Source organism: Balaenoptera physalus (genome assembly GCF_965194825.1).
Source record: "Balaenoptera physalus genome assembly, chromosome: 12".
Taxonomy (NCBI): Eukaryota; Metazoa; Chordata; class Mammalia; order Artiodactyla; family Balaenopteridae; genus Balaenoptera; species Balaenoptera physalus.
Window position 1 is genome coordinate 57,913,930 of NC_138897.1, and position 24,771 is coordinate 57,938,700.

General features: G+C 42.0%; 1 protein-coding gene across 3 annotated transcripts in view; it reads right to left on the bottom strand.

Annotated features, from left to right (window-relative positions):
* Positions 1–12,934: 12,934 nt before the first annotated feature.
* Positions 12,935–24,771, bottom strand: part of GATA6 (GATA binding protein 6) — a 30,585-nt gene continuing 18,748 nt past the window's right edge. For all 3 annotated transcript variants that reach the window (XM_082418700.1, XM_082418702.1, XM_082418701.1), the window contains exon 7: positions 12,935–14,323. In XM_082418700.1, coding sequence (XP_082274826.1) covers positions 14,156–14,323 — 168 coding nt within the window. In that variant the 3' untranslated portion in view covers positions 12,935–14,155. The remainder of the gene's footprint in view (positions 14,324–24,771) is intronic.

A 24,771-nucleotide genomic window follows, 5' to 3' on the forward strand; every position in this document is an offset into this window, starting at 1 on the left:
ACTGAGAACCTATCTTCTCTGAAGAGCAGAAAGGTTGAAAGAAAGTGATTAATGGTAACTAACAATAATTTAGGGCTTGAATGAAACCAGGTGGAGAGAGAGAGTGAGCCCATCCTGGTCCAGCACAAATGATGCTGTAAAAAGTGTTGTAAGCCCTGGTGCTCAGCCTGCCAGAGGGCAGTGTGGGCTGGCCTCAGTGCCCCAGCACCACGGCACTTTCCAGGCAAGTCAGGGCTTTTCTCCAGTACCCATAGAGTCCTGTTTTTAGTTAGTTAGAACACTATTTACCATTATTTCTTTCACTGATGGTATTCTAAGTCTTTTGATGTAAAGTTGTATTTTTTTTTTTTTGTGCCAGTGATTAGTTTTGTTTTCTTAACTTTTTATTTTATATTGGAGTATAGCCGATTAACAATGTTGTGATAATTTCAGGTGCACAGCAAAGGGACTCAGCCGTACATATACATGTATCCATTCTCCCCCATAAAGTTGTATTTTAAGTAATTTTTTTTCAATATACGAACCTTTCGAGGCCTTGGGGAGAGAGTGACAGGGATTAAAAGTCAGGATTAACTAACTCAAAGATGTTGACTCCAACCCTGGGATGGCAATCTCCACTCTGATGCCTCCCAAAATTGTTCTCAACTGAAGGTTCTATTTTTAATTACTTACATTGATAAGGTACTTGAGAAAGAAAACAGTATTTCTTGTAATGATTCATCACTTCTTCCTAGAATGGAAGAACGGCCAATTCCTAGAAGACAGACCGTCTGTTGTAAAAGTAAAGCAACATGACTTAACCCTCCTTTTTCACGTTTGACAAGCTCAGAAGGTGACCACATCCTGATGTGGGGTTCTTTTTTTTTTTTTTTAAGAGAAGGCAGACATTGACATCTCTGAAAGTGAGCATCTTGCCTCAGACCTACTAGTGGCACTGCAGGGTTCCAGAACATCAGAAAAAATCCAAGGGAAGAGAAAGGAACTCAGTTTTATTTCAAGTTTACTCTGTGCCAAGTGTTATGCTTGGCAGTTCACACACAGCATTTCATTTAATTTCACGACAACCCTGTCGTGACATCCCATTACTCCCATTTTATAGGTGAGTAAACTGAGGCTCAGGGAAGTTAAATTCTATGACCAAGTTCACACAGCTGGTAAGTGGAAAAGCTTAGGTTTAAGTCCAGTTCAGTCTTCTTCCAAAGCCTTGGTTCTTTCCAATATACTTTACAGATTGCTAAACTTCAAGAAAATGAATGCAGAGGGTGTGTCTACCTATAATTACCCTGGAGTCTACCTATCCCTTACCCTGGAGCTTCCACTATGAACATGTCTTTTTAATGAGACATACTTTTAAAAATATTTTTAATCCAAAAAATACCTATGGGGACTTCCCTGGTGACGCAGTGGTTAAGAATCCACCTGCCAATGCAGGGGACACGGGTTCGAGCCCTGGTCCGGGAAGATCCCACATGCCGCGGAGCAACTAAGCTCGTGTGCCACAACTACTGAGACTGCTCTCTAGAGCCCGCGAGCCACAACTACTGAAGCCTGCACACCTAGAGCCTGTGCTCGGCAACAAGAGAAGCCACCGCAATGAGAAGCCCGCGCACCGCGACGAAGAGTAGCCCCTACATGCCACAACTAAAGAAAAGCCCGCATGCAGCAACGAAGAGCCAACGCAGCCAAAAATAAATAAATAAATAAATTTATATTTTAAAAAAAAGACCCAATGCAGCCAAAAATTAATTAATTAATTTTTAAAAATACCTGTGAAGTACTCACTAGATGAATGACATCATCACATCACAGTGATAAAAAAGGCATCACTTTTTGGGGCAATAAACACATGTGACATCAATTCTTAATGCTATTTGAAAACATGGGACCATTTTCAAAAGAAGTGAAGCAATCACAAGCTGTAAATTCCTACCAAGTCTCTGCAAATCTTGTACCAAAAGAGGAGTAGAGAAATCCAGTGCTGAAAAGTGAGGAAGGAACTTAAAGTACATCAGGTCTAAATGTCGCCCTTTGTAAACAAGTAAGTTGAGGCCCAGAAGAGCCCAGTGACTTGCCCCGGGTCACACAGCCAGACCACGCAAGAGCCGAGCCCAGAAGTGACGGGATGGCAATAGGCAGCTCCTACACTTCTGCACAGCACCCCTTCTACAAAACTCCCCCTTGGTAAGAACCTTGAGAGAGTCCCCAAGTAATACCCAACACAGAATACTGATCCTGAGTGAGTTCTAACAGATCCCTAAGGCCCTCTCCAAGCTGTGTCATCACAATGTCTACTTCAATTAAGCCCTTTAACCTTAGACTGAAGCCCAGTTACTAAGGTTCGATGGCCAAGCTTGTAGAATGTGACGGTTAACTCTATGTGTCAAATTGGCTAGGCTATGGCACCCAGTTGTTTGGTCTAATACCAGTCTCTGGACTGAGTACAGTAGATTACCCTCTATAATGTGGCTCGGCATCATCCAATCAGTGGAAGTCCTTAAGAGCAAAGACTGAGGTTTCACAAGGGAAAAAACTCCCCTCAAGAATGCAACATAGAGGCAGAAGACCTAAACAGACATTCCTCCAAAGCCATAGAGGTGGCCAACAGGCACATGTAAAGATGCTCAACATTGCTAATTATTAGAGAAATGCAAATCAAAACTACAGTGAGGTATCACCTCACACCAGTCAGTATGGCCATCATTAAAAAGTCTACAAATATTACTCAGCCATAAAAAGGAACGAAATTGGGCCATTTGTAGAGACGTGGATGGATCTAGAGACTGTCATACAGAGTGAAGTCAGAAAGAGAAAAACAAATATCGTATATTAACGCATATATGTGGAACCTAGAAAAACAGTAGAGATGAACCAGTTTGCAAGGCAGAAATAGAGACACAGATGTAGAGAACAAACATATGGCCACCAAGGGGGGAAAGTGGTGGTGTGGGGGGGGTGTGTGTGATGAATTGGGAGATTGGGATTGACACGTATACACTGATGTGTATAAAATTGATGACTAATAAGAAGCTGCTGTATAAAAAAATAAATAAAATAAAATTCAAAAATTCAAAAAAAAAGTCTACAAATAATATATGCTGGAGAGGGTGTGGAGAAAAGGGAACCCTCTTACTTACTCTTTTGGTGGGAATGTAAACTGGTGTAGCCACTATGGAAAACAGTATGAGGTTTCCTTTAAAGAAAAAAAAAAAAAGAGTCACCATACGATCCAGCAATCCCACTACTGGACATATATCCAGAAAAGATAAAAGCTCTAACTTGAAAAGATACAAGCACCCCCATGTTCACAGCAGCACTATTTACAATAGCCAAGACATGGAAGCAACCTAAGTGTCCATCGACAGATGAATGGATAAAGAAGATGTGGTAATATATATATACAATGGAATATTACTCAGCCATAAAAAAGAGTGAAATAACGCCTTTGCAGCAACATGGATGGACCTAGAGATTATCATACTAAGTGAAGTAAGTCAAAGACAAATATCACATGATATCACTTATATGTGGAACCTAAAAAAAATGATACAAATGAACTTATTTACAAAACAGAAACAGACTCACAGACATAGAAAACAAACTTATCCGGACTTCCCTGGTGGCACAGTGGTTAAGAATCCGCCTGCTAATGCAGGGAACATGGGTTCGAGCCCTCGTCTGGGAAGATCCCACATGCCGCGGAGCAACTAAGCCCATGTGCCACACTATTGAGCCTGTGCTCTAGAGCCCACGAGCCACAACTACTGAGCCCACATGCCACAGCTACTGAAGTCCACGCACCTAGAGCCCGTGCTCCGCAACAAGAGAAGCCACTGCAATGAGAAGCCTGCACACCACAACAAAGAGTAGCCTCCACTCGCCACAACTAGAGAAAGCCTGTGCACAGCAGCGAAGACCTAATGCAGCCAAAATAAATAAATAAAATAAGTAAATTTATTTTTAAAAATTGTCTTAAAAAAAAAAAGAAAACAAACTTATTGTTACCAAAGGGGAAAGGAGAGGGGAGGGATTAGGAGTTTGGGATTAACAGATACACACTACTATATATAAAATAGATAAACAAGGACCTACTATATAGGACAGAGAATTGTATTCAGTATCTTTTTTTAAAATTGTCCTTTATTTGCAGATACTATGATTGTCACCATAGAAAATACAAGACAACCTAAGGATCTTTTTTTTTTTTTTTTTTGGCTGCACGGCATGTGGGATCTTAGTTCCCCGACCAGGGATCAAACCCATGCCCCCTGCATTGGAAGCACAACATCTTAACCACTGGACCGCCAGGGAAGTCCCTCAATATCTTGTAATAACCTATAGTGGAAAAGAATCTGAAAAAGTATATATACAGGTTATATATATACGTATATATATGTATGTTATATATATATATATAACTGAATCACTTTGCTGTACACCTGAAACTAATACAATACTGTAAATCGACTATACTTTAATAAAAAAAAAAAAGAATGCAACATAGAAATCTTGCCTGAGTTTCTAGCAAGAATTCAGACTCAAGGCTCCAACATCAACTCAACCTTCAGACTCGGCAGCCCGCACAATAATCGAGTGAGCCAATTTCTTAAAATAAATATCTTTAGATAAGAAGAAAGGAAAGAGAGAAAGAAAGAAAGAAAGAGATAGATATCCACACACAGAGAAAGATATATATATATATATATATATATATATATATATATATATATATATACACATAAACATACACATATGGCTCTGTTTCTCTGGAGAATCCTGACTAAAAGATAGAGAATGAATGAATGAATGATGTTGTTGTTCTAGGCTGCACACAGGGAGCAGAAAGCAATGAGTGTCTGTCTCGTGAAGGCACCACGCTAGCCCCATGCCTGGGGTTGCAAACGTTGCTCCTCCCCTCACAAAGCTGAAGTTGAGTGAGGCTTCAAGGTTGATGCCATCAGCCTTGCCATCAGGTGGTAACATTGCTCATCTTGAAGTAAGGAGACTGAAGCCTGGAGCGGTTAAGTAACCAGGTCAAGCCACAGAGCTGGTATGTAGAGCCAGGATCCTAACCCAGGTTTGCACGGCTCCAAAGTCCACAGTGTCTCCATTTTATCGAGCCCCTGATTTATCTATAACATCATGAAAGTCAAAAGGGGGGGCTTCGGGAAGAACAGAGTGGGCCACAATGTCAAATGCTTGAAAGAGGTCAAGGAAGGAAGGCTGAACCGGGAGTAGCTCCTTCCACAGCCCCGATCCAAGATATAAAGGCTTCCTACCGTCAGTTCCAAAATAAAAGAATCTCTCGCCCATTTGTAAATGAGGGGAGGCACCTTTGGGAATTTCTCTTAGAAGGACCCAACTGGAAAGTCCATCACTGAATCTAGTGGTATCAAAGAGTCAGAAATGTTCATTGTAGACTCAAGTCATTAACAAAATGTAAATGGAAGAATAGAATTTTTTTTAAAAAAGGAAGTCCTGGTAAAAGTACAAAGAATAATAAATGTGTAAGAAAGAGTAAATAGGATAAGAGTTATAGAAATGTTAAATATCGTGTAATCACGCAGTGTGTTCCACAGGGACCAGTTGGTATTTGGCTTTATAAGTGATAGGAAATATACAGCAGGTGCTCCCAGCATGATTTTCCATGAAAAAGATGCCTTGTGTTCTCAAAATACAGGGTGCTCTGAATTAAGTAGAGCGGGTTTACAAAGTTCATTCAACTGGAGTCATCACTCTCTCCCAGCCAGCCCAGCTACTGGTCATTGCCCAGCTGATTGGAGCCAGAGATCTCCCCTCTGCCAGATTCAACACGAGGGGAGAATGAAGAATGCAGTCTCTTATTTACAAGCTGTGAGGCCTGCAAAAACTTTGCAGAGTCTATCTCTCCATTTGGTGATAACTGATCTCCAGGGGCTCAGAAAGGGAAGCTGTTTGGGTTAGCAAGTGTAGGTGTTTGTCCCGATTTCCTGCTCTCACAATGCTTTCACTTATTCCAGCAGATGCAGCCTGATGATTCACTGGAGACCAATGGTCATTTGTGCTGCTCCCTGGAGATAACTCAGAGCTGGTGTTTGGGGATGTACGCAATCTTTGAAAAACCAGACTGGCCCAAGTCTCAGTAGCTTGTTCATTCCTAAACTGATGAATGAAGCAATGCTCAGAGTAGTAAGAAGTTGCCAGGCTCTGCCAAAGGCCAAGCTTTTACTCACAGTGGTTGGTTCTCAAGTTTCACTCAGTGATCTCTCAGCCTAGCCCAGAGCCAAGACCATTGAGCAAGGACTCTGGAAACCCAGGTTCCATACTGATACACAGGGCTTAACCTCTCGAGACTCAGTTTCCTCAGCAGGACCTCAGCAAGGTCCGTTCTATCTCTAAAGCTATACAAATCCATGATTTAAGTGAACAAGTGCACTTATGTATTTCCTTAATCAGACAACACCAAGAGCAGGGGTTTCCCACCAACACCCAATACACTGGCCGTGCAAGTAGAAACTGCATATTGCCCCAGAAAACGCAAGAGAATCAACTGAAAAAAAGATATCAAAATTCAGAATGATTCTGGGAAACAAGCTTAATATACTCAGCATACCTAACAACCAATGAGAAGAGTTATACTAACATCAAAAAGTGTGAAACACCTAGGAATAAACTTCCCTGGAAACATGCACAAGATCTACATGAAAAAAAGTTTAAAATGTTAATGAGGGACACAGAAAAATATTTGAACAAATGAAAACACACACTTCATCTTGCACAGGAAGACTTAACAAAAAAAGATATTAATTCTCCCTAAGTTAATTTAAATTTTTAATATTATCCCAATAAAAATACCAATGGGACATTTTTTTAACTGAACAAGATGGTTCTAAATTTTGTATGGAAAAATAAACAAGCAAAAATAGTGATCAAACTCTTATTTTTAAAAAGATTAATAAGAAGGGGCTAGCCCTCTAAATATATTGCAAAGTATGATAGTCAAAGCAATTTGATATCGAAGCATGAATAAACAGATTATTGATACAGAATAGAAAAATCCAGAAATAAACCCAAATATATATAAAAATTTATGTTAAATATATATCCACATAAGAATTTATACAAGAATACATAGACATATGAGAATCTACATTTTTTTAATTCCCATTTTGAATTAGTGGGAGGTAAATAGATTATTCAGGAAATGACGCTGGGACAATCAGGTTGCCATTTGGAAAAACATAAGGTTGAATATATGTATACTCTACATATTACAAACAACCAAAAACAAAAATTCCAGGTGAAAACAAAATGTAAACCTTGAAAGCAAAACCACAGAAGTCCTAGAAGAAAACATGGGATTTTTAAAAATAATCTTAACAGTGGAGGAGGTTTTCCCAAATATTATACAAAATTCCAAAATCATAAAAGAGAAGATTGATAAACTGAATTACCTTTAAAAAAAGAAAAGATCATCATGATTTTTTAAAAACATAAACAAAGTCAAATGAAAAACCAGGAATAAATATCTTTAAAGTATATTTCAGACAAAGGGCTAATTTCCTTCATGCAAAGAACTTCTCAAATCAACGAGATAAATAACCCAGTAGAAAAAGGAAGTAAAAATATGAACAGAAATGGGCAAAGAGTTCACATAAAAGGAACTACACATGGCTCTTATCATAAGAAAAGATGTTCAATCTCAGTCACAATAAGATAAATGCAAAACAAATCTCAGAGATACAGAATTGACAAAAACCAGAATGTTGGATAACAGGCTCATTTGACTAAGGAAAAAAAGGGCACTCAAAATTGCCTGTGAGAGTGCAAGTAGGAAAATCCTCTAAGAGCAATTTGGCAATTTCTATCAAAATTTAAAAAGTAGAGATACCCCTTGACTCAATAATGCCACTTCTAGAAACTCATAGGTATATTTGTATATGAGTGAAATGACACAGATATGGGATAATAATTGCAACATTGCTTGAATAGCAAAAGATTGGAAACAAATGTTCTTCAGTAGGGCACTGATTAAATAATGAACTACCCAGATATACTAAGTGAATAAAGCAAAATGCAAAGCAATGTGTACAGTACACTACCACATGTGTTTTAAAAAAATATTGAGTATTACTTACATATGCTTGTATATGCACGGATAGTCAATGCATATAATCAGTACAAAAACTAAGAAGTTATATCTGGGATAGGAACTGAGTAGCTAGGAAACAGGCATGAGAAGGGCAATTGTTTTTCACTGTACTCGCATTTATAACTTTTAAATTGTGTACTATTCAAGAAATTTCAATTAACGCAAAGGCCCACAAACTGCAGATTCTTCAGCCTTACACAGGACTTGCAGAATCAAATTCTCTGGGGAAGGAGTCAGGGGCTGCAATTCTAACAAGCACTGTGTGTGATTCTCATGCAGAGAAGTTTGAGAAGCCCCAACAGAGAGCATCACTGGTAATGCAACTTATCAAAATAATAATAGCAACAGTGATGTAAGCAGTAATGAACACCTATTTAAAAAGATAAAGCCTAAGACACCACTGCCAAAATCTTGCGCACGTTTTCCTGAAAAAAAATGCTCTGGCACAACCTAGCATAGAAAGAGTTTACACCACGACGAAGTATTGCTTGTTCTCTCTGGTGTTCGGCTTTAACCACTGTTAATCATTTCACTAGCGTTTTATACCTTGCAAAATGCTTTACCCTAATCTTTTGAAATAGGTAAGAGCATAACAAGCCTTACTTGAAGTTACAGGAAAAAGAGATAAGTGAAATGTTCAAAAACAGCACACTTCCAAATTCACTACTTTCCAGCTAACAACTACGCACCCACCTTCTGTGTTCTAAAGAAACTTACGTCTAGAAGAAACATATACACTTACTAGGTTTCTTCAATCTAGGCATGGCTGTGTTACAAATCACAGTTGTGTATTTCTGAGATGCTAGGGGAGAGAGAAAGGGCATAGCCTCAAGGCTCAGACAGTTCTGGCTCCCCCTCTGTGTTCTTCAATTTATTCCTCTGTAAATCAAGGTGAAAAAACAATATGGTGGAGTGATTAAGAGCATGTGCTCTGGAGCTAGAATGCCTGGGCTCAAATCCCAGCTCTGCCACTGTGTAACCTTGAGCAAGTTACTTAATTTCTCTGTGCCTCCGCAGACACATCTGTAAAATGGGGATGGTACCACCTCACTCACTTGGTATGGGGATTAAATAAATCAATACATGTGCAGCACTTTGTATAGAAACTGGCACATAGTAAGTGCTAGATAAATATTTGCTATTATTATTTCAGACCAGTCTTGGCGTACTAAAGGAAAAGAATTCACAAAAATAAGGGTAAACCCAGGGAAGGGGTGGAGAGACAGGAGGGAAAACTCTGTAATGGCTAAAGAGAAGACACAGAAGGCAAACAACAATGAAAAGTTGGTTGTTTCCAAGAAATAAAAAACCAACTACAAGATATTGAAGCAATGGGCCAAGCAAAGCAAAGCTGTTTTTTCCTAGTTCTGTGGACTGCTCGGCAGCCAGACGTTTCCATTTTCCGGTCTGGGTCTGTATCGCTGTATAAGTTTTATGTCAGGAGCCCCAAACCAAGCAGGTTTGGCGTTGGGGGTGGCAGCACCTCTTACCAAGCGCCTGTGCTCATAAATATGACCAAGACTGTCACCCTCACTGTCCCCTAAGGCAACAGAAGGCCTTTGCCTCCACAGAAAAACCCGAGGTGGTGAAGGGACCGGAAGAGCTCAGAGGGAGTCCCAAACCCACCAGCTTCCCTGGTCATGGACTCAGGGAGCCCAGACCAGACCACAGACCCACCATCACTTCATTGCATACCATCTGCACATGGGACTGTGGGCAGCAAATGCAGATGGAAGGGACCCCTGAGACCACACTGCCTGATTTCTCCATTTTATGTTTGCTGTGGAGACTAAGGTCCAGAAAGAAGAAATGACCTGTCCCAAAGTTCAGTGATACCTAGATGATTATCTTACCACAGGGACCACTGATAACTGAAACAGAAGCCCTTCTACTAATTAAGCATTATTTCATCTTTAATTGCCATATTTTAGCCATTCTTAAAATGTTCATTCTTTAAAAAAAAGAAAAAGCCCACTACGTAAAATAAGTATCTCGTTAAAATAGTGACTTCAGCTGTGGAACCATCTCTTCCCTGTAACAGCTGCTGAGCCGGAAAAATGGTGAAGTAGCAGCTGTCCCCCTAGTTCTCCAGGGCAGACTTGGGAGATGTTATACAGTGCTTGGAAGGGTTGCCCACTCTGACCTGAATCTCAGAGCTGTACCTCCATCATCCTAGCTTTCATTTCGAAGCTGTTTGGAACTACCAACCGTAATTTATTTATCCAAAGTTCCTATGAACTTACTTAGGCTCTTAGCCTAATATCTTGCAGTTGAACCAACTGAAAACACCACGATTCCTTTCCTCTGCAGGTCCCCACAGCCATCCCTTTGTCCCTGACACACTCCTCCCCAGAGGCCACCGCAGAGAGGTCTGCTCAGAACCAGCCCCAGCTAAAGATTCAGCCACACAGAATCCATCCTGGGGTCTCAACTGGCCAGAGCTGCAGGTACCAAATTTTTGCCCATGGACTGTGTTTTGAAAGATCTGGCCTAGCAAATTTATTAATATTTGTTTCTCCTTTTAAATAATCAAACTTATCTGATGGCCCATCAGAGCTTCCAAACAACAGAAGGTAACTAGTTTTGTCACCAAACTGACCTGCTCTTTCAACCCAGAAACAAAACGCATTTTAATTAGCCTGAGCTGCCTTATTCTGAATAAATGTTTGATCCCTGCTCTGCCCTCCCGCCCTCTCTCCACACACCTTCTCAGAGTCACGGGGATCCGAAGACCCCGTGGGCAATGCCGGTATATATACTGAAGCCACCACACTGCCTCAAATTGAAAGCAGCCTGGAATCTGGCAGAGCCAAAGACTTGCTGTATTGCCCTCCCAGCAGCAAAATTTATCTACAATCTGAAATTACATCAAATTTCCAAGGACTGGGGAAAACATTTCCCATGAGCAAGAAGTTAATTTATTTGCAGGGGAAAATGAATGGTTCCCTCTGCTTTCCTGACCCTCCCATAGGCACCGGGAAACAACACGAAGTGACCCTGAGGAGAGACCCCAGACAGAGCCCTCACTTATGTAAGATGACCTAAAATCAGCCAGGGCTGACAGAGGACATAAATTCTGCAATGCACAGTAATGGGTCTGAGGAGCCTTTAAGCCAAGATCCAGACTGGACCTCTATTTAAATGTACTCCCTAGTGAGAAATAACTTGTTTTTTTGTATGTTATACTTTGGGGGAGGAGTGCTGAAATTGTGTATTTGGAAAAAATTATCAAACTTACGCTTTATACAATTACAGGTAAACAAGTTATTGAAAAGGCCCAGGTTAGTGGAGTTCATTGTGTTAGGACAGGCCACAAGAAGCCCTCTCCCCGTTTCTGTCCCTTGTAATTTATTTCACAAATTCCTTCCACTTTGTGTTCAAAAAAAAAAAAAAAAGAAGAGGCACTTTAGAACCTAATGGCATCTTAGGATTGTTTGAGACCACCCCCAGAAAAAAAAAAAAAAAGATCCTTTGGAAGACCCAATAAGAAAAATTCATTTTCCAATCAAAACATATTAACTCTAACATCTCCCAACCCACCAGAAAGCACTCAAAGTAATGAGAACCGTAAGAAGAGGAAGGGGGGAAAAAATGAGTCAGTGGGGGTAATTTCCTTCTGCTGTTAGACCATCCCTGTTCTGTAAAACGATCTGCCAAACTCAGACTAATATCTCTGAAGCAACCATCTCTGCCACCACCTGGGCTGGTGGGGATCCCTCATTTCATTCTCCCCAGGTTTGTTCAAAAGTGCAGGTAAGCCAAGGGAGATCAGACTCTCACAGGCCATAAACTTCAGACACTCCACATGGAGTCAGACATCCAAACACCCATGTGCTAAGAGCTCACGCCACCCTCCTTCAAAGTCAAGTTAACACTTAGTGCTGGCTACGTGCCAGGCACCATGCTGGGCACTTCACATGGATTATCTCACTTAATCTCATGAGTTATATGCCTTATTTTACGGATGAGGAAAATGAGAGCTGGGTAACTTGCCCAAGGTCACAGAGAGCACGGACTTGAAACCTCGTGGTCTGACTCCAGACCCTGCTCTCTTAACCACTGTCCCAGCCCACCGTAGGGTGTCAGGGTACAAGTGAGCTTCCCCGACTTCCCCAGACACACACGCACACACACACACATCCCAGGCCTGAGTCTGGCTTCCAGCACCACCCCACCACAAAGGAAGACTTCCCTTCTCCTGATTCAGACTGGACGCCATAGACCGCTGTAATCAGTACATGAAAAATGCGCCACAGTTAGGGAGCCAAAATGAAATGCCATCATTTTGTGTTGTGAAACAGCCTCCTGATTTCCTGAAATCCATGCAGCAACATAGAAAAAACAAAGGGGCTGTTCAAATCATTTTATATCTTCCGCTGAGTGTAAAGACTTTAACTTCAGATGAGCTTTTGAGATATCACAGCACTTTGTAAAAGGGAGGAACTAGAAAGGAAATCATTCTGTTTCTGGGCCACAGAGTATTTTTCATTCAGAGGAAAAGAAACTCTGGCCTTTTTAAATGTTTTTAAGGATTGATCCTAAACAGAATGCTTATAATCACAGATAATGCCTTATAATACTGGGTCCTTTTCACTTATAAAGTTGTCCCCAATGCAAGTTGAAAGTTGATAACTTGACTCCATGTGCCAACTTCAAATGAACCAAGGTACAAAACAGCTCCAAAAGGACAATTCATTGAAAAGAAGGCCGTAAGGCAATTTGCAAACATCACATGCACTTTCTTTATATGAATAGCTATAGCCACATACAGTATCAAAATGAAACTATAAGGGAAGGAATTCACTGTACAGAAGACAAAACAATACCCTTTTTATTTTTAAAACTCTGGTGAAATAGGTTTCCATATGACATCCCATTTTTTAAAAAATTAATGTAAACCAACCTGCCTGTGGGTTAGTCACACTACAGAGACCGCATCATAGTGTGTACAGATGCCTAGAGTATTTACAAATGTTATCTGTTAGGTAGTAAAGTTTTGTTGCCATTTTTCCAGCACATATTCCACAGTAAAATAAAGGGGAGATATTGGTGTTCTTGTACAAAAATTCTTAACAAATGGATAAGGCAATTTACCTGAGAGAAGATTTGTTCTTGAAATATTTCTCTTTTCACAATTGGAAATATAGAAATGGGATGTAGTTGTAAAAGAAGCATAAGAATGTCTAAGTTTACATTTTTTCTTTTAAATTATTTAAGTACCATTAAGTTAAAATGTTTACATTCATTATAAAAAAATGTTGTTAAATCTTATGCAAATGATTTAACACTGATTGCTGCAACGCAAATTGCACTTTTAAAAAAAAATTATTGTATACATGGAAGAAAAATATCTTTTGTTTGCTACCCTGTTTACAAATTCAGACTGACTTCAGGTCAGTCACACAATATGAACTTAGAGAAACATCAGTCACAGTGTATGTTACAGTTACGATGCAGTCCTGCAAACCGAGTGATATTTTTGACAGGAGACCTCAAGAACCGACCCAGCCTCCAGAGGCGTGTACCAAACGAATGGTCTTCTCCACGAACGCATGTGAAATCTGGGGGCGGAAAAGGTATGAAGAAATTCTGGAATAACCAAAACCGATCAGAAGACGCACATGAATTGGGGCAATACACATAAAACTTTTGTTTAAAAATCTCTCTCAATATTCCTTAGCAGGCAAGGCCCCGGTTCCCAGCCCAGGTTTCTGGAAGTGGCACACTGGGCATCAAATCCCCTGGCCGACCCCGGAAGTGGCCATGGCTGGGGAGGCCGTGAGCTGCTCCGGCCCTTCTCCCGAGGCGGTCCATCTTCTCCCTGGGTCTTCAAGACAGGGCTGGGGTGGTAAAGGCTGAGCAAGCCTCGTGGGAGATACATCTCTTTCAAATAAAGGCACGGAAATCCTGTGTCAGAAGAAGATGTCCAATCAGCATCCTCAGCCCAGTCCGGACTGCTTGCCAAGAAGATCATGAAGGCGGTCCCGCGGGCCCCGGCCGTGTCCTCCTCTTGTTCCCCGTGGCCGCTCAGGCCAGGGCCAGGGCACACCAGGAATCCTGTCTCACCGACGACGTGACTTCAGCCGGCGAGGCCAGGCTGACGCCGATGTACAGCCCATCTTGACCTGAGTACTTGAGCTCGCTGTTCTCGGGATTAGCGCTCTCCCCTGCTCCAGACATCACCGAGGCGCCTGCCTGATGGAAGAGGGGGACAGAGGGAAGGAGAGAGAGAAGGGGAGAGACAGTTACCAATAAATTGTCAGGCAGCTGGTCCCTGCTAGGTAAACATTCGGGGACAAGTGAGACGGTAGCACAGCTGGCAGAGCTGCTCACTGGGCGGTACGGTGCCCTTGACCTAACTCTGGCGATTTCTGCTCTTAGAAACGGCATCCTATTCACGTCATTAACTCGTGGCAGGAACCACCAGGCAAGATGCGCAGCTGGACGCAGGTAGGAAAGGGGAACTGGAGGTGGCCTATTTGTAAAAAGTGCCAAACGCTCAGATCTCTGACGGTGAAATAAACCATACCACGTAGGTCAACAGGCCTTAAGGATGCCCACACAATCTAATCACTGCAAAAGAGAAAAGGCAGAGCACTGCGCGTACACACACGCGCGCACACACACACACAGCGGAACCACGAGGCTTAGCAGTTCTATCAAAGTCTGAGAAGGAAAGATACACAGTTCAGCAAGACCTGATAAATGAAATTTTTGAGCACTGACTTCATGGAAAATTAACCCATGCATACACAGGATTTAATTCTTCCCAAGAAGCACAGGCCATGTTTGAAGCAGACCATGTGATAAAGAAAATGCTAACATCCTATATCTGTCATGATCGTGGCAATTATTTCTTGAAGCAAAAGGTCACCTTTCTCTTGTTTCATTCCTTCCTTCCATCCAAATAAGAAAAGCCAAATAGCAAACATGATATAATTTAGTAAAATCGAACCAAAATAACTAAAATCATGTTTAGACTATTGTTTGAGAAAACAGTTGCATTTGACTTTTTTTTCTTTTAAATCTAGCCATAATCACATACTTGTGAATCATGCTTTCTTTCCTTCTAAAAGCTCTGAAGCCCATTATTTCTTCTGAGCTTTCAGGGTTCCATTCCATAAACTACTGATACTTGTTTTTTAACACAGGTAGAACATCTTGTACTTTTCAAAGCATTCCTTTTCTACATTCACAATCCCATTAAATCCTGAAACATCCATCTGTCTGGCCAAGTTGATGTTACCTCCACTTCAGAGAAATACAGGGCACCAGACACTGAGCGAACTGAATGGAAGGGTCGCAGACCCTCCGTGGCTCCACTCAGGGGCCTAGTAGTCAGCGTGGTCCTACCCTCTCCCGGAGAAGATCTGGTTTTCTCTCTGATCCTCACAATAACTCTATGGGACTGAGAGGTAGGATTTCGGGAGGTCTGACCATGGAACTCCCTGTCCGCCCATCCCAATTCCCTCCCAGCTGGACAGACCAAGTGTGGCCCCTCCACAGCTAACAAATCCTTCCCTTTCCTAGCAAAAACGGAGGTTTGTGCAAATCCAGCAACAATAATCCCTACCCCTGCCCCCAAACTTCTTTTTAAATAATACAGACTTAAAGATGTAAACCAAGGGCTTTGGGTGCCTAAAGAAGCAAATTTCACAAACTCACTGAGATGTCTAAAATTTAAAATAGATTCTTGTGAAATAGATGAAATAATCCTGTCAAACAAACTAAAGCTATGGATTTAGTTACACGTACAAATACGGTGATTACTTTTAGCTCATAACCTCGGCTATAAGCAGACTCAACATAGATCCAGATTTAACCCCCAAAGAAATACACAAAAGGATGATATTCAATTACAAAAAGAGTCTTCATTTTAGAAAAGAGCTATCATACAACTAGTAGAAAGAGTGAGCTCCCTTATAAATGACTAATGTCATACCCAGCTTGGTTATTATCTACCTATTCCCCAAAAAGGCACATTTGCATTTATCTGACTAAATCTGACTTCACCACAGCAAGTGCTATTTTCTGAAATGGAGGGGGTGCCTGGACTGGCCCAGGAAGCAGCCCACCCCAAATGGCCAGAAATGCTGAGACAGCAGAGGGGTCCGCCGTCACCACAAGTCGCAACAAGAAACATGAGCAGGGCACCTCGGCCCTGGGGCCGAGAGACAGTCATTCCCAGGTTGTGTGGGGAACTAGGACACGCACGCACTCGAAAGTAAGACCACTCAACGGTTATCGTGAGTTTATGAGTGTCTGAGACAGGGAGGTGGAACAAGAGGTCAGAGAAGGAATCGCAGAGGGGAAAGGATGCCCGGGGACAGCCGCAGGCAGCCTGCACGGTGGGGACGAGCTTGGACTTTCAGATCCTACCCTGCTTCAGCCACCCACCTCCTGAGCTCCCTCCTCGGGAAACTGGCCCTACCTCATGTATGTTTGTGATGATTAAGTGAGCTAATGTGTGCAGGCGCGTCAGAATGCCTTGCCATGTTAAACTTTCCATGAAGGGAAGCTATTGTTGTGGGTGAGGAAAGGGTGTTCAAAATTGGAAGCATGCAGGATGTGGAGAGGTCTGTGCACAAGACAAGACAGCTGAAAGGGAAGGATATTAAGCAATGAGTCAGAAAAGATTCTGTGGGAGAGAGAAACTAGAGGGTCTGACCTAGAACTTTCTGTGCCTCAGTTTCCTCACCTAGAAAATGGAAATAAAGAGGCACATATGTCAGAAGGTTGCTGCAAAAGAATTAAATTAGTGTACGTAAAGCCCTCGTGAAAGTGTCTGACAATAGTCAAGGCTACATATGTATATGCTATTGATACTATGAGAATTTTGTTATTGTAGTGAAGGACCGTGGACCTAACTGAATCTCCCCAATGTCATCCTTCACCAGGCAAGGTGCCGCCATCACTGGGCGGGAGCAGCCCTACGAACTCAGCCAGAGCTAAGTGAAAACCACCTCAACAGTGACCTTATTCTAATCATCATTGACAGCTCTGCGCAGAGAGAAAGCAAGGTGCTCCTGCAGCCCTTCAAAAGGCTCATCGGGGGGCTTCCCTGGTGGCGCAGTGGTTGAGAGTCTGCCTGCCAATGCAGGGGACACGGGTTCGAGTCCTGGTCTGGGAAGATCCCACGTGCCGCGGAGCAACTAGGCCCGTGAGTCACAACTACTGAGCCTGCGCGTCTGGAGCCTGTGCTCCGCAACAAGAGAGGCCGCGATAATGAGAGGCCCGCGCACCGCGATGAAGAGTGGCCCCCACTTGCTGCAACTAGAGAAAGCCCTCGCACAGAAACGAAGACCCAACACAGCCATAAATAAATAAAAATAAATAAATAAAAATTAAAAAAAAAAAAGGCTCATCGGCCCTTTTTCAAATAAGCCGCATTAAAGAAACCTTAATACCCTGAATATTAGTCTTACACCTGAACAACAGTCCCAAAAGCTACTGTTGAAATACCTATTGTCTTCTCTGTTCAGACAAAAATGTTAAGCTGTATGGCAGGCAAACCCCAAATTACGTGAGTGATGAGCTCCTGAAAAAAATATCAGCTTGTTTGAAATCAAAAGCAACATCCGAGTTTGTCAGAAAAAAATAAAACAAGTACTTGTGCCCAAGGTTTGAGAACCTTATTTTTAAGTGGGGATATACTATTTAAACACGGAATGCTGCAATGCACAGCGTTTTCTTCTATGTCAGTCATACCTCAGTAAAAAATAACTTGAAATTTCATGTCACAATGCCTAATGAGATCATCATGATGAGATCAGATGGGATGGATAACGCCAGCCCCCTCATCCCTGGCTGGCGGGGTTATACTCTGGCGCACGCCTTAGAAGGTAGTTAGCAAAGCCATCAAGAACTTTCTTCCCTGCTTAGCTCTGTAATTTCACTTCTGGAAATGGAATACAAGGAAAAAATTCAAAGGGACGGAAAGGCTCCCCACAGGAAGACATCCATTGCAGGGTTACTTATAATAGTGGAAACCATGGAGATAATATAATGTCTCATAATATGAGGCTGGTTTGGGAACGAAGGGATATCCGCTTAATGAACTATTATGCAATTATTAAAAATAAGATCATGTAACAAAATGGAAAAAATCCTGTAATGCAATGTTAAGTGAAAAACAGCAGGATAGAAATTCTAACTAGGTCATAATTACAACTTACCCATGTGCATGCAAAAGTATTTCAAGAGAACCCAGTGGTAGGGTGGGAGACTGGGGACCACCTGAGAGGGCCCAACCAGTTAGCCATCTATACCTTCCTTCTGAATATTTTAATTGAGTGGCTTACTGCAATGTAACTCTGGGGGAGAGGAACAGAAACATGAGGCACCAGTACTTGAGAAATGAGCCAGCCTGGACAGTCATAACGCAGCACGAAAAACAGGGGGAATCAGAGTGGAGGGAGGGTCAGATGGGCCCCCATGCACCCCTGAGGTCACCTCTGAGCCACCTGGCATAGGCTGGAACCCAGCCAGCCATGCACGTGTGAAACACAGTTCCAGGTACGTGAAAACACCGAACACAGTACACAGATGGGTGCGTCAGTATAACCTGAGCTCTTGAAACTGGCATTCTAACAGCAGAAGAAGACTAGAATTAGCACAACTCTCCTTAAGAAACCTGGCTTGTCACATTGTCATCTTAAGTGCCTTCCCTTCATTGGGGATATTGAAGAGCTACCTCTCAAGAATCAGTTCAATCTGGGGGAAAAAAATCAGAGATAACTTATTAGGACCCTGGACCCAGTACACACACACACACACACACACACACACACACACACACACACACACACACACACACACACACACAATATAAATGCCAATTGGTTAAGGTTTTCCCACGTCTACTTAAATCCCTGAAAGGATCAGATCGCAGACATCTCAACACAGCCAAAGCAGGCACGTCACTAACCTAAACCAGCCTAATCCCCCCGAAAGTTCCTGAACAACAGTAGAGGAGAGTGCGCCGAACGCCCACAGCCGAACGCCCACAGCCGAGCCATCCTTCCTTCTTTGGGAGGCAGCTCCGACAGGCGAGGTCCTGGCTCTTTCTCTGATCAAAGTGCAAGACGAGGGTGGGGCAGAAATCTGTTCTGTGTTATCACTCCCAGCTTATCGGCCTCCACCCTCCCACTGACGACTGAAAATGGAGGCACTTCCTGTTGAAAGAATGTGTTATCAGCACCGACCCAGGCCGGGCTTAGCACCGCAAGCAGGCCGGGTCAGGTGGGGGACCCACAGCAACTAACTGGCCGGACGCCCCCCTCCTAAAGGAATAAATGACTTCAGGGACAAGTCGCGGCTGCAGACCTGGACGTGGAAAATCTCCACTGGCCCGTGAGGCAGCACAGTGATCTTTGGATCACCCAGATTGTTCTGCTGTGAAAATAAGCCTTCGCTCATTTTCGGACACGTATCTAGAAGTCAAGGATTTCTGACTTGATGAGCTCCTCTAGCCGATGCCCAGCCGTGTCTGGCTCACACGGGGCTCACCAACCGTGTCAGTTCTTTCTTTTCCTTTACTTGTCACGTCCCATTACAGGCAGGCCCAGAGACAGCCTCCCGCAATACCCACCAAGCAGCTCTGGAAAGGTGACACGTCAGAGCAAAGGGAACCCTTAAAGGACACAGCCTTTCCAGAAGAATTACACAGGCTCTCTGGCTTGTGAATTATAAACATGAATTTCAGTTTTGAGGAAGAAAACCAAAAAGGAGTCGGCTGGGGTGCGCTCTGTCTGCCTGCCATGCTATAATCTCTCCTAATGCCGCCTCACAATCTGGAGAAACAAACCTCGGCACCCCCGGCAGGCTGGGGGGTGAGCGATCGTTCCCAGAGCACAGGATTTTGAAGATGATCACGCTGCCTCCTCAGTTTGGATTCGGGCTGTCTGTCAGCTTCCATGGCCTCTGGTCTGTCCTTCCTACACATCTAAGCAAGTTGTGGTTACAGCTTTTCCTTGTGTGAGGGGAAGCCAGCCGCCCCTCACTGCCAAAGCTCTCTTCTCTCACCTCTAGGTTAGACTCTCTGGTGTTTGATAGCATCCTTCCTCAAAAGAAAAATTAAAAACTAAGTCTAAGTTCCTAACAAAGGAGAAATACTTTCAGATAAACCTTAACTTCCACTCTAAAAACCAAGGTCATTTCAGTTTGGATGGAGGGAACAGGACCAGACACAAAAGTGACCCAACAGTTGAGGAGGTAACACTAGGAAGATACACAAACACACACGGGTTCTGTCTCCACCAGGACACGTGAAAACCATCAATCACAACAAAACCCTCTAAGTCTCCCGCAACGGCTCAATAAAGCTCAAGAAGAGAGAGTCACGGTCACCTCAGCCGATGACCCAACTCAGTGTTTAGCAGAATAGTTTATTTTTTTGTAATTTAGCAAACAAATTCCTTACTGAGGAGAGCTCACTGGCTGTCCCCTTGACCCCTCGTGCCCCTTCTGGGCCTGAGCTGGCAGGGTTATATCCATAGCTAGGATGCTGCTCTTTTCAAGGAGGGAAAGAATTATTCTACACACACTCTACTCTGGACAAAGAAGCAAACTGTTTTATGCATCCGTACATACACACAGCAAAAATGTTGTGATAAAGAAAGGCATGGCCCCAAGTTTATAAGTACTCTGGGATTATCAGTAAAACACTGACGTACAAATATAAATTGCAAGAAGAAGGGTTTGTCCCACAACTTGAAGTCATTGGCCTACTAAAGAAAAAGTTTATCTTTGGAAATGAATCAAAATGGATGGCTTTATTCTAGTCAAATTCAGTGGTAAAAGATCCAGAGGTAAGATTTAAAACCTGGTGGATTATGATCTTATTAAAGACTGGCTTTTTAGGAGCTTAGATGAGCATCTTCCTCTGGCCATATCTACTAGACAAAGCAGACCACGGTCCAAGAACCAAGCAGCATTTACAAGAAGGCATTATGAAAGTGCTAGGAATCATAACGAATGAAAAATTGTTGCTATCAGGGAAATACAAGTATCTAAACATGGTTACTTTGTTAACACAATAGCTTTACATCTCTAAATTCCCCCCATTAAGAAAGGGAATGACATTTATGTCTAATGTCTTGGGATGAAAAAAATGCCATGCAAATAAAGCACATCGCTATTAACTTCCAAGGTCATATTTAAATAGTGCTATTCTTCTTGAGCTTCAAAGTGGTCTGCAGGCATCTCCCACTTATGCTACACTACACTCCTAAGGACCAGATGGTAGGAATTACTCTTCCCCTTTAGTAGAAGGAGGAAAACCTTGGCAGTTTGCTATAGTCACACACAGAGCTGGAGCTAGCGCTTGGTTGCCTGACTGCTTCCTTCCAGCTGCTAATCCGTGAACCCCCAGGATAAACTTCAGACCGTATTCAGGCTTCACCATGAATCAAGGGACTAAACATAATGAGAGCTTTAAATTAAAAGTACTTTGTGTTTAATAGGATAAAAATATGATTCTGGAGCGTGTGCACCAGCTCTGGTGAAACCATGCCACGCTAACAACTACCAAAAGGGGCAGTACACCAAGTAAATTATCATTTAAATATCATCAGATAATGACTTGGAATTGTTCACTCAGAAGACTCCAACATGACATTGAAATCAATACCTGTTATTTGTTCAAAGCTTTCTTAAAATCTGAGGTCAATAAAATAATTTTTTTGCTCAGGCTCACAAACTCTTTTGAGTACTGGCCCTGATATGATAGGTAGCTGAATCACGAATGATCACATATGTCAACACCTATCTTTGGAGATGCTTTTTTTAATTATTAAAGTTTCAGAGAAAATTAACAAATAGGTCTAAACAGAGTTAACAGATTGTATTTAATTCATATCCATTAGATCTTCATATTGCTAGTAACTCTTTTGGCAGACACCCACGAAACGCATAATAAATTACTTTTTGTTCCAGTAAAGGAATTCATTTTCTTCGAAGATTCATTTAACAATAACATTTCAGAGTATCCTAAGCCAGATTTCTTAAATTTGGCTGTGTTTTCCGTAACATTATTTCATGTTTTGTGACAATTTTTGTATATTCTTATAGAGGCAGGGGGAAAAAAAAAACTGCAAAGCATCTGTAATCCGCAAAGAAAAGTTGTGTTCTGAGATGAAGTCTTCTCACTTGAGGCCATATGAAAAGGCAGCCCACACTTATTCTTTACCTAGTATTCTGCCTTTCAGATTGTGATAATGAGTCAGTTATTAAACAAACCACAGTCCTGTGATAAACTGGGTGGACATATATGTTATAAACTATTTAAAGAGCAATACAGTTTTACTGTTTCCTAATATACATACAGGGACATTGTCATATTAATGTAGTAAATGTATTTCTAATCACCATCCTCCCCATGACACACGCACGCGCACACGCACACAAGAAAAAAAAAAAAAAAAAAGAGGGAAGTCTAGAAAAGGCCTTCAGATCAAAGTGAAAGTATGCAAACTCCACATGCTTTCACATTCCCTGCCAGGGTGACGTGTGACTTTCACGGCGAAGGCCAATGTGGTCAGACAGGAACGTGAGTGAGTTATTAGAAGGGTCTGTGAAAGAAGAAAAGAAAGGGAGCCTGGCACGTAAGGAGAGTGAAGATAAAATGCCAACAAAATATTTATGTTCATGGCTAGCAGCAAGTGGCGAGTGGGATATTAATAACTGTGATGACTGCCAACTCCCTGGGAGAGGTGGGAGACATCGGCTCCAGCCCCGGCTGCAACGCGGGCTTGTCTTATGACCTTACGGAGTCACTCCGGATCCTGGTTTATAAATGAGGCAATAATAATACCTAAGTGCAACTCTCTCGCCGACCCTCGTGGGAGATTAATGCCTTTTTAACTCTTTTTATTCATTTAGAAAAAAGTATCTTGGACTATAAACTCTGGGGGGAAAATGGACACTTGCCTCTTAAGAAATGCTTTTTTAATGATTTTGTAAAAATTAAATTGAAGGCAATTTGGACATTCTAAAAGTTCCAACTAACTTGGCACTCACTGTGTATGGGTTTAAATCACACCATCAGAAGGATTTTAATACCACGATCTTAAAGTATTTCATAATTTAAGGGAGACTTTTTACCATCACATGCACATCAACAACAGTAAATTTTACTACTTATTATATTTTTTCTGTCACCCAACTAACAAAGCCTTAGAATTATAATACATTTTATTGATAAGTATAATGTTTAACAAGAAAATTTATACAATGTGCCTTGTGTATTTGGTCATGAGAAAAATCACTTCCCTAGTGCTATGTTCCTAGCTGTACTTGATGCTGAAGTTACTAACCAAAATTAGTCAGATTTCTTTAAGAACATGTTATTTCTTCTCTCTAAAAGCTTCAGCAGCACATATACTATCGCATATTAATCCAGTATGCCATAGGAGTAAAAACACTGACTCTGCCTCTGCCAGACCTGCGTCCAAACCCAAGCCCTGCCTCTTAATCTGATAACCTTGGGCCTATTACTGGGTCTCACTCCCCCAAATGGAAAATGTAAATAAAAACACTTCATTTGTACAGTGATAATTGGGAATAAAAGAGAAAGGGTACATAAAACATCTGGCACTTAAAAGGTACTTGACAGAAGCTAGTTTCCTGCCTTCCTACATCCACAATCTTATGAGAAAATACGAGAAAGAGAGGAAACTCCCCCAAAGCAACCATACGGTAATTAATCCACTAAGGCCTGGCTCTCAAGTACCCTAAAGGCGAGCATGGAACATTCAAGGTAAGAGTTAAGCAGGGGGACTTCCCTGGTGGCGCAGTGGTTAGGAATCCACCTTCCAATGCAGGGGACACAGGTTCGAGCCCTGGTCTGGGAAGATCCCACATGCCGCGGAGCAACTGGGCCCGTGCGCCACAACTACTGAGCCTGCGCTCTAGAGCCCGTGAGGCACAACTACTGAGCCCGCGTGCCCCAACTACTGAAGCCCGTGCACCTAGAGCCCGTGCTCCACAACAAGATAAGCCCGCACACCGCAACGAAGAGTAGCCCCCGCTCGCCGCAACTAGAGAAAACCCGCATTCAGCAACGAAGACCCAATACAGCCAAAAATAAATAAATAAGTAAAGAAATAAATGTATTTAAAAAAAAAAAAAGAGAAGAGTTAAGCAGGAACTTTGGTCCCCACTCCAGCAGTCTCTTGAATCTTCTCTTCTTCACACTCAAGTTCCCCTGCGTGAAAGCAACTCATACTGTATGTAGGTCCTTCATGAATGTTCCTTTCAAGTATTTAACTACTACAGAAATAGTTAATAATAATAGAAGTTATTATTTTGTGACCAATCATAGTGTCAAGTAAATCCAAAGTGATTCAGCTACTCAAAGAAAAAGACAGTGCAATATAAACTTGCTAATAAAGAAATAAGCTACGTGACTCAAGCAGTGTTTTACAATTTTCATCACAGGATGCAAATATTAACATATAAAATAAAATCTATACAAAGAATATAAAATATTAACCTGCCAAGTACCTAACCTTTCTTCAGAAGGCCTTATAAAGACATCCAGATATCCCAACAAATGTCAGTCCCTAAATCACTGCCCCTCAGCTTCGGGAGCACTTAAGCACTTAACTCTTTCAAACCACTTCTAGCATGAGATTTAGCACCAT